At 43.6% G+C, this 11,234-nt stretch overlaps 2 protein-coding genes across 2 annotated transcripts; one reads left to right on the forward strand and one right to left on the reverse strand.

Annotated features, from left to right (window-relative positions):
• Positions 1–859: 859 nt before the first annotated feature.
• Positions 860–5,180, forward strand: LOC106805122 (monocarboxylate transporter 12-like). Its single transcript, XM_014806607.1, has 3 exons — positions 860–893; positions 1,544–2,296; positions 4,169–5,180. Exons 1-3 carry the CDS (start codon positions 860–862, stop codon positions 4,369–4,371), a joined length of 990 nt encoding a protein of 329 aa, XP_014662093.1. The 3' UTR covers positions 4,372–5,180.
• A 569-nt stretch (positions 5,181–5,749) lies between these two features.
• On the reverse strand, positions 5,750–10,673 carry LOC106805133 (large neutral amino acids transporter small subunit 1-like). Its single transcript, XM_014806618.1, has 11 exons — positions 10,598–10,673; positions 9,949–10,383; positions 9,305–9,412; positions 9,099–9,198; positions 8,589–8,633; positions 7,944–8,067; positions 7,339–7,442; positions 6,948–7,044; positions 6,609–6,674; positions 6,242–6,325; positions 5,750–5,936 (listed from the first exon to the last, which is right to left on the reverse strand). Exons 1-11 carry the CDS (start codon positions 10,671–10,673, stop codon positions 5,811–5,813), a joined length of 1,365 nt encoding a protein of 454 aa, XP_014662104.1. The 3' UTR covers positions 5,750–5,810.
• Between the last annotated feature and the right edge of the window lie 561 nt (positions 10,674–11,234).

Here is an 11,234-nt window from a genome sequence, read left to right on the forward strand (position 1 = left end):
GGGAGATGGCGAAATGGGAAAATGGCGAAATGGGAAAATGGCGAAATGGGAAAATGGCGAAATGGGAAAATGGCGAAGTGGGAAAATGGCGAAATGGGAAACTGGCGAAATGGGAAATGGCGAAATGGGAAATGGCGAAGTGGGAAAATGGCGAAATGGGAAACTGGCGAAATGGGAAATGGCGAAATGGGAAATGGCGAAGTGGGAAAATGGCGAAACGGGAAGACACTATTATTATATATATTACTATTTCTACATTTGTTACACTTTACACATCGCCTCGAGCTATTACAACCCGGATAGTGAATTCCAGCGATGCGTGCGACCATTCTTATCACAGACTAACAATATATATACAAGATATATTGTTATTCTATGTTCTTATGTAATGATTCATTCTACATGACCGACTGCAGCGTAGGGTCGGTGTCTACTTGTCTACAGCAACAGGTAACAAGAAAGCAAGACAATTAACCGTATTACGCTTACGCATTATACTAGCGTCTCTCCACTAATTATGGCCAGAAACTGTTGTCGATGAGTGTATAGTGAGACCCCGGTAAAGGGGAGTTTAACATCTGTCTCCGGCTTGCGTTGCCCGTGGCAAAACTCGTATAGTCCCTGAGCGGGGGAATTCAGAAGACATCAGTGTGTTCACTGGCTGTGTGGGCGACTGCCCGTGCTAAGTGGTTGCCAAAGTGATATGCCACTTTACTGTTCACACTGGCCACGGCGGTGTTAGGTTTACACAGCCGTGTTTACAGTGAACTAAAATCATGTGACAGCAAAATCACTGATCACCGCATAGCCAGTGGTTTTCAAAACAGAGGTGACGAGCGGATCTTTGGTGGGTCGCAAGATGCCTGTACCAAACAAAGACGCTCTTAGCTTCGGTAGAGAGTAAGGGTACTTGCTTATTCTGCTAGCTACGCATGAAAGACAAGGCTTCTCACGCCATGATTCTGCAACAGCGGTGTGGGCTGTGACTTACACGCGCTTTAGCTTCCCCGTGACACTCCTGTCAGATCTGCACACACGGACGTATAAAGGCATTAATTAAACTGGATTTGACAACTTTTTATTGTTTAATTTGTACAAGATTTCGAATCCAGTATTTATTCCCTAAGGTGCATTAAATTAAATTACATCAGAGAGTTAGTTCGAAATCCTTTCTGGAGAAGCATGCCCCGGTTTATTCACATGCGAAAGTATAAAAGTAATAGTTATGATGTGACAGAGCTTTCTTAGTTCATTTGTACAAAAACCCGTATGAAATTGTATGTTTTGTAGCAGTTTATTGGCTCACAGAATGCAAGAAAATGCGTTATTTCATACTATTTCTTTAAATAAATATTAATGACATCCTAACCCCCAAAACGGGTTATGTCATATAGCGGGGTTGCAATGCCGTAAAACCATAACAAGGAGAGAAGCTAATGCATAGGACAAAACTGGTGAGCGAAAACATGAAGAAAAACTATATCATTAGCCAATGAATGAAATGCTAATTCCACGCTGACTCATCAATTTGTGTCATTTGCAGGCGTGGCTAGGGGAATGATAAATACCCCATCGAAAGTGATTAACGGAGTGTACTTTGACAAGAAACGCTCGCTGGCAACTGGACTGGCGATCACGTCTGGTGCCGTTGGCGCGCTCATTGGCCCTCTACTGTGTGTCAAACTCATCGAGCTCTATACGTGGCATGGCACACTCATCATTCTAGCTGGCATGTACCTACAAACAGTGGCAGCCAGCGCCCTCTTCCGGGACATACCCAAAGCAGCGAAAGAAGAGCTAAGCCAACGTCGCAGCAGCAACAATACGTCGCTAATGATGCCAATCCCAGACATGATAAAATTCGGAGCCCACTGCTTGAGTAGTCTCGCCATGGGCTTCAGTACGCTAATGTTCGTGACATTCTGCGTGCTGTACGGCATGTCGCAGGGCTTGAGTCTCGCGCGGGCTGCACAGATGATGAGCGTGATCAACGTGAGCAGTGCACTCAGTGCCTTTCTGGTGGCAGCGACGGGCGACAGACCGTGGTTTCCACGGCCGCTGGTCTACGGCCTTGCGACGCTAACGATTTCGATCATCGCTTTCTTGTTTCTGCTGGCGGGTGAACTGTCTGTGTTTGTTGTTTGCTGCGTGTTCTACGGATGCAGCGGTGGCATACGAGCGAGCATGGAGACAGCCATGCTCGTGGACCTGTTCGGAATAGAGCATCTACCGACGGTCCAGCCTATCTACTCGCTCTTCTTTGGCCTCGGAGCTTTTACTGGACCTCTGGCCGCGGGTAAGCATAGCGAGGTGGTGCTGCGAGATGAGCATATAAACAAACAAGAGCGCGGTGTCCCCGTTGGCGCTCAATTGGAAGCTAGTGTAGTGACCCTAGGGGTCACCACACTGGACTTTCACACGTGCTGTGGTTAGCACGTGTAATTTATTTGTGTCGGGATCATTTTTCGCTCCTATACCATGAAGGTAGGACGGTGATGCAGTAGCAAGAAAAACCCCAGAGTGAAATGAACGCAAGTCAAACTTAGATAGTCTTTATACAACGGATGGTTTTATTCATCGTATACGAATAACATTCACTGCACGTATCTCAAATATAGCGTATAGATATATAGATATATATTACTCATGTCACGTACGTTTACGTTACCTCGTTAGGTTATTACACGTTTAACTTAACTCTTATCTATTCTACGGGTTAATATTGTAGCCTCCGGCGCCGCTCCTCGTCTGTCTCTCCCCGTCGTGTGCGCCGCGGCTCGGCGCGAGTTCGTGGGTTGGCAGCGCGTCTCCCTGTCTGGGGTAAGCTATAGCTCCGGGCCTCTCCCTTAGTATAAGATATATCTTCTCGGGCGTCGTCCTGCTCGTGGGTGGCTCTCCCTCCGACGGTGTGTGTGCGCTCTCTCGAGCGCGATCGTTCGCTCCCTCGAGCGTGTTTGTTCGTTCGTTCGTTCGTTCGTTCGTTCGTTCGTTCGTTCGTTCGTTCGTTCGTTCGTTCGTTCGTTCGTTCGTTCATTCGTTCGTTCGTTCGTTCGTTCGTTCGTGACACGAGTTGTTAAAAGTGTTGCATTCCACGATTATAGAAACCTCGCACAAGGTTCCTCGGGGTGCCTTAAGGTTTACTCAGGCATTTAGAGTCATTGACAGAATAATTCACGTAGACATTTTTTCCTAGTATTATATATGCCACTGCAAAGGCAATATATAGGCAGTAACCGAGTATAATGACATTTCCAAAATGAAGAAACTGAGATTCTCATTTTCTTTAATATATGATATATATACAATATATGATATTATATATATAAATAAATAAATATATATATATATATTAGGCCTGAATAAAATTTATTGTTTATTAAATGTGAGAACGGCAGCCTAGCTATTACTCATTATGCCAAGGGGTGCAAAGTCACATGCGGATTGTGTTCTTGACAGTTGTCCATGGGAGGTTCACTGACAGTATAATGTAATCAGGAGTAAGATAATATAGGAATAATATAATCCTATATTATCTTACTCCTGATGTAATAGTATCTGTTATCTACATTGCTCTGGCGGAACTGCCCCCCCTCTCTCCGTTTGTTATCACCCCGCTAGCTAGAGCCCCGGGAGAGAAACATAAACAATGACAATGACAAAACAATAGTAGACTATCTACTCTTTTGTGAAGCGTCTGTCGAGAAAGGTCTCGGCGGGTATACTCCAATAAGTAAAGATGAAACTACCCCCCCCCCTGAGAACCTATCCGAGAACCAGTATATTTCGGGTCATGGTCGCATCATCATTGCTAAAACTGAGAGCGCGAACTATAAAACTCCATACCCACCATCCAGGGCCATTAAAACAGTGTCATAAGAGCGCATAGCTCTGCGGCTCTCAAAGTCACTATATGCCAGATTAAATCTCATCGTGATAGTGGGCGATGCCAATACAGCCCCGGCCTTCAAGTTTATGCTTCATCTATCCCACCAGGTTCCTCGACACTAGGCGATGTTTTGTTCTACAAAAAGGAAGCGTAAGAGAAAGGAATCCACGTGCGCAGCTCTATCACAGCCAAGCAATTATAGGAGATTCTGAATTCGATATCTCTTCCAATGCCTCTAGCGATGTTACCACATACGCGCCATAACAACGCCTTTCTATACAGGTGGTGTGTTGGACTACACTGGCAACCTGAAGTTAGTTGTCATCCTTTGTGGAAGCACGGCTGGTCTGAGCGCAGCGTTGCTGAGTGGCGCCCTCTATATCGACTACAGACAGAAGCATACGAAGCAGGAAGAACCGCCTCCGAGGCGATCGAGTAAAGTCGAAATCATTTTCGACGATGCGACCAGGTCGCAGCACATATAGATCCTTGTAGATGTATATATGGTTTGGATGTATGTGTAAGGTGCTTTAACGCGCCACAATAAATGACTCAGACGTTGCTGGCGATGGAATATAGGCCTATGTATCGATGGAAGATCTTGCATGTTATCTTCGTAAATAAGCACGTCTCGCGGTGCTTTGTTTTGCGTAAATATATTACTAATGTACCCTGTTATATCAATTAATCGCTACATAGCGTGATGAAGTATCTGATACGTAGATTCACCACATCGCCTATGTGTGCTGCAATGTTACAGAGAGTACATAGTATGATGGGAGTATGATAAGCTAGACCTGCTCGTGCATTATGTGTCACTACAAGTTGCTTCTAGTGCAGGACGTTGCTAAATACCTGCTAAAGTCGGTTTACCCAACTTCGAGTCGATGACACAAATTTGATAGATGCATAAATCCGGTGCTCATCGTTTATTCTGCAAATAGATATATAGAAATATTTTTACTTATATACTTGGATGTTGACATATTATATGTGGAGTAAAATTATAAAAAAGCGTAGGCCTACATCCATCTTACGCTCACGTACCAAAAGCCATACGTAATCTTGATCTTATTAGTTCTATATGCACGGTAACGTCTATACTATTATCATTTGCTATATGTACTAGACTAGAAGTAACTACACACATTGTATGACATGTTACATAACATCACATGTTGCCAATCGTTTTTACATAAACACGTAGCATTACGTTAAGCACTAATAGTAATATAACTATATAACTATATACTATATAACTATACACACAATATATGTGTAGTTACAATGAATATGCTAGTGCACAAGCGAGTACTTTCTCAATAAATAATGGCTAGAAATAGAATATACAGAACATCAAAGAAAACGTATAGGTTTTACGTATAATAATTTAACGGCTTTTACACGGCTGAATAAAGATGTATATACATTTACGTATCATTCAGTAAATTGATTCCCCATTTACAAAATGCTACTACAGCGACAAAACCATTAAGAGAACCATGCACATCATTGATACTTTCGAATGTATGAATATTCAAATGTGTTCGTCCACTCGTGATTTGATGCAGTATGAAAGCACGCACACACGCGTGCGTGCATACATATACGCATGTACGCGAGCACACGAACATACAAGGTGTAACAGTGTTACATACATTATAAACGGTAATGAGTGTACACTGTGTGGCTCTGATGTCGGTCAGTAATGGTTTTTATGTGAATAATACGATATTTTTGTGAAGCGAGTTACAACGATATGATCTAATGGTAGCCTATATCTTGCGACCCTCTGTCACTCGGTAGACTATCCTATCGCTTTAATAGATGCGAACGATTCTTCTACGGCGACCGATGAGTCTCTGCTACACAGTTCAATACCTGCGTCGAATGCGTAATACAAACTGAAAAATATACCTGCATGTTACGATTCAATGAATAGGTTTTTTATGGCGACGCCTATTCCCATCTCCAACGGCGACGTGTACAGCGGGAGTAGGATTAAGAAGAGACATATAAGCAGGTAGATGATCGGTAGGGCAAGATGAACCTGCGGGAGTAGGCGCAGCAGTTATTAAAAGTAATTTATAACAAGTTATTTATACTGCGACACAAGCGAACCTGACATTTAACGTTGACATTGTGAATATTGTTGACGCGTATATGGAAAATATACAATATAATAACAGTAACATTGATTTTTGCGACAATTAATGGACGCAGCAGTCATTGCAGTAATTATTTTATTGGCATACAATTTACATCGTATAAAATCTGATCATCCGATAACTAAATCCGGTGTGAACCGACCTAATAATATCTGCTCGGTTCTGTGCTAGCCTAAAGGCTCTCTACCTTTATGGGTCTGTGGAGATAAGGTTGTTTCCAGCGTAAGAACAGCAGCGCGCTCAAGGACATGGCAATAAAGCTGGATTCTATCAGGAGTAGATAATAGGGATTCTATAATTCTATTAATTCTATTCTAATATTAATTCTATTAATTCTAATATTAATTCTAATATTAGAATTAAGAATATTAGAATATTAGAATTAGAATTAAGAATATTAGAATTAATTCTAACAAAGAATATTAGAATATTAGAATTAGAATTAAGAATATTAGAATTAATTCTAACATTAATTCTATTAATTCTATTCTATTAATTCTATTAATATTATTTCTATATTCTATTAATTCCCTATTATCTAATCCTGATTCTATGAAGCTAGTGTAGTTGATAAGAGTGTACACGTCGCTCGTGGTGCACATGAGAGCCGACAGCGTCCCCTATATGCGAACACATCTGCTATTAATTACGAGCTACTAAATACTAAACACACGATATTACTGGAATCAAGAGCACGACAATGAGACAATAATATTCATAATCAGATAATTACTAGCATTTTTCAAAATTACAAAATCAAAATCTACATTTGTGTGTGTAATTTGCACGATCCATTTCTGTTTGAATGCATTTCAAACGCGTTTTGTTTCTTATATGGAGGTTTCGATGATACGACCCTGTATACTAACATTATATGCAAGAGATACACTCACAATGAAGATTAGCGACGGCAGCGGAGTCACGTTGTGGATGTTGATCATGGCCAGGCAGTCTGGCAGATGTCCTTGTCGGGCGCCGACGAAAAACAACCTTCAACGCACACGTTAAACTAACCCACTGCGTTGAATTACTCGCAAAGAATTGCCTCAGGCGAATTGATAGCAGAAATAATTAATGGCATGATATGAAGAAAAAAATTGACTTGATTATAGAAAGAGATATATATATATATATATATAAATATATATATAGCGTTTGCCGTTTAGCATGATCTATATATACATTGCACGTATTCCACTGGGGGGAAATTTACTCCCAGGTAACGTGATGAGATATAGTTACTACTCAGACGCTCCGCACAGGTAGCGATTCATATTCGCTTACCTGGACGAAGCGAAGATGCCACCATTGACGCCACCGAAGGTAGAGCAAGCGACAAAAAACGGCATTGTCCAATGCATGCTGCCGAGCACTCGCTTGCCAAAACTCTGTAGATTCGGAAATGGCAGACATTTGACGACATAACTGGCGAGCGAGTATTGACATACCAGTGATTTATTTATTGACTATAAAATCATTTAACCGTTTGTATATTTCATTGCTTCTTTCTACAAATATTTAACATCCATCACACACATGAGATTTTTGATGATCCAGATCCGTAGCAATGCCTAGGATGCGCAAAATTACTCGACTCTGAGTAAAAAATTCTAATAATGACGAAGGAGGGGGTACGGAGCTCCCAGTCAGCATGTATCGTGAGGTGGGGATAGGCGTGAAACGAATGTTGCACGGATGACTACATGGTGATTTACACTGTTTGTAGAATTACATACATTAATCTGGTTTTATTTTAAATCTTCTCCGAAAGCCTGGGCAGAAGCTGCTTCCCCTCCCTTGTATCGCCTTGACTTGCTAACATCTCCCTTGCATCCCACCCCTCAGAAGACTACGGCCCTGTGTGCAGTATGTTCGCCGCGTTATCGTACCACAGCCACAGCCTCCGTCTCTAGAATCTCGTCAACCGACAGGACGGTGAAGTAGGCGACGTTGGAGAGCACGTACGCCGTCGTAACGAGTGGCACGGAGATGTAGATCGCTCGCGGCAGGTTCCTGCAACAACGCGACGCCATTTTAAGCGAGCGGAAAAGCGGAATTGCGACTTGAATCAAGCGCGAAGCACGGTCGTGACGGCTATTGTAGCTTTGTGTTCGTGCTAGGAAGCTTAAAGTTAATCAAAGCATCAGTTCTAAGCCCGCATCGTAAGCGTTTTGGGGTTTCATGTCTGACACGGACGCAGTGCCCGCCTGACATGCTTCAATTTTAAGTCAGCATAACATTTCGCTGTTTTCCAGCTTGCGGTAGCAAACAGACGACAGCGTTTACTGTCACGCCGTATCGGGCTTTTATTTGCGGCACTTCGTTGACAAGCATTGCCATTTAAAACGTCATGTCGCAACAGTGAATGTCTTAGAGCTGCACTCCTGTCATTCACATAGATTATTGTTAAGCCATTTTCCGAGTGGGTCGTTGTCTGAATAAATTGATAATTAAAATGTATGTAAATAATAATATTTATATGTAAATGTATTAGTAAATATATATGAATAAATAGGTAGGCGCATGAAGCTTACTTGGCTGGATTTTCGAGTTCTTCAGTGACAAAATTCAAGTAATTCCTAAAAAATGCAAAGTATATTAGAATATATATATATTAACATAAATATATTTTAAGCGTGACCTAACAAACTTATCCCAACACGAAAATAAACAGCAACATCCCAAGCAGAACAGGAAGCAAACACGATCGCACGCTTGAAGTTTCGCGCAAACTCATTATTATTGTAATTTTATTACCTATGTCTGTCATCGTTATGTAATCGACATCGGGGTGTACCGATAGTAAAATGATTCAAGAATTTCTCGTAGTGTATATGTAAAGCGATCCGCCCACGTGTAATAGTGACGAGGGGTGCTATTGTGCTAGACGTGGGCATTTGAAGGAACACATCTACATAACGTATAGGCACAGGCACACCCCGCTGACTTTCACATTACGGTATATTCATGGTACATTCATAGTATCACGAGCGAAAAAAAACATATATATGTGTGTTCGTGGTATGCTCGTGGCATGTACTTACCACCCTGAGTAGGAGAACAGGCCGGCGTAGAAAGAGAGGGCTATGTGTCCTGCGTGTGCCTGCGTACCCTTAAACGGCGACTCGAGATTATGCGTGTTTCCTGAAAAGGAACAAGTTGCGGTCCTCGCTCCATTCTCGTATGGCCGGCGGCACGGGATTGTAGGTAATATTGCTATTTTTAGTCCAAGTCGCGGAACCCCTCTAACCCCCGGTAATGATGATGATGCACAATGCAAGCAGCTTGGCAGCAGTGAAAATGTCCTGCACTCTGACGGCCCATTTCACTTTACTACAGTTGATAAACGTGAGAAAGGCTGCGTCAATTGAAAAATTAAAATTAAAATTAAAATTAAATTTTTTGGCTGTTACTGCAATCTATCCAACTGATCTTGCTCTATCAGGACTATTCTTTTTGACTCTTAGATGAAACTTGTGACTCATAACTACTATTGGAAACGTTACTACCAATAAATCGTTATTTTACTCCACATGTGTGACGATAAAAGATAATATTATGGGATCAGTATTATCGGACCACGACGGCATATACATAGCTATCTACAGCATTGTGCATATACGTGTAACATGCTTTTATCTACTGATAGCGCCAAGAGCAGCATAAATTAAGCTCTAAATATATACGTGGTCTTATAAGTGGGAATATGTGTCTTGATGGTATAACAGCAAGAGTATTATTGACTCTTGTTTATTACAATTTAATAATCCAATTAATAATCAAACCCGACACACACATAACATAGCTATACAATTATTAACAATAGTGTATAATATTGTATCACATTTCATACGTACATCTACGGCGCCGCACGCATGCGCTCGCAACACTCACCGATGCAGACAATGGCGACGAGACTGACTGCCGACTCCGGTATCTCACAGCCGTCGGCAAACACCGGTTGCAGTATGTACTTGGCGAAGGTTAGCGCCGTGATCGCATTGCCCGTCGGCATGACGACGAGCAGAGCCACCCAGAGGTAGAGGAACGCCGGCACGGGCCCGTAGGCCTCGGCGATGTATGCGTAGTCGCTGCCCAACTTCGGGATAGCCGTGCCTAGCTCGGCGTAGCAGAGCGCCCCGACGAGACACAGCGTTCCGCAGACGGTCCAGATGATGAGCGAGAGACCGACGGAGCCGGCCTCCCGGAGCACGCCCGTCGGCGATACGAAGATGCCCGAGCCGACGATGATGCCGACGATGATGGCGACGCCGTTGTGAAGCCGTATCTCTTGCATCAGTTGCAGGCCGTTGCTGCTGGATGGCCGCGCTACCCCGTCATGGCGTCTCCCCCCGTCGTAGATTCTCCCTCCGTCACGGAGTCTCCCTCCGTCACGGAGTCTTCCTCCGTCACGGAGTCTCCCTCCGTCACGGAGTCTCCCCCCGTCGTGGAGTCTTCCTCCGTCACGGAGTCTCCCTCCGTCACGGCGTCTTCCCCCGTCGTGGAGTCTCCCCCCGTCACGGGCTCTCCCCCGTCACGGCACCTCCTTTTGTCACGGCATCTCCACCTATCACCGTACCACCTTCCCCCGCCGCGCGCCTGTTCCTAGCGACTGCCATCCTTCTCTGCCGCTCATGGATTCTCCGTGTGAAACCACCGCCGCTCTCTGCCACACAGGTTTGTCTAAAACCCACTCCGCTGCCAGCGGAAAGTTCGTGCCTCTGCCGAGAGCAACGCTATCGATGTTTTAGAGTTACTATACTTTGTAGGCGGTTAACAGTACGTCCTCTGGCTTTATGCTATACGCTAGCTCGGTAAAAACGCGCTGGATTTTTTCCCAGTAGATGAATCGCCACGATTTGTAAGTATAGTACCTACGTGGCGGTTGCGAGAATGGGAGCCTTTCTTTCGCCGGTTGTTAGAACGAAGTGCTAAGAATCGAGTTACTGAAGGAGTGCTGCGCTCACCTGGTTTCGAAATTTTCCCACGTAAGTCGGAAAGTGAGGGCAGGGAACTTGTTCAGCGAAGTGATTTACTTCCGCCGAGTGGGTCGGCTATGGTAATGCTCGTTTGTTGCACCAGGTAATTTATAACCCGGTACGTAGGTATGTCCCGGTACTCGAATTATTGCGAGTAAATGCAGCCGTGAAATCTTGCAGGGGGGAAAACACTTTTTTGCA

This window comes from Priapulus caudatus, unplaced genomic scaffold (assembly GCF_000485595.1).
Source record: "Priapulus caudatus unplaced genomic scaffold, Priapulus_caudatus-5.0.1 Scaffold6, whole genome shotgun sequence".
Lineage (NCBI taxonomy): Eukaryota > Metazoa > Priapulida > Priapulimorpha > Priapulimorphida > Priapulidae > Priapulus > Priapulus caudatus.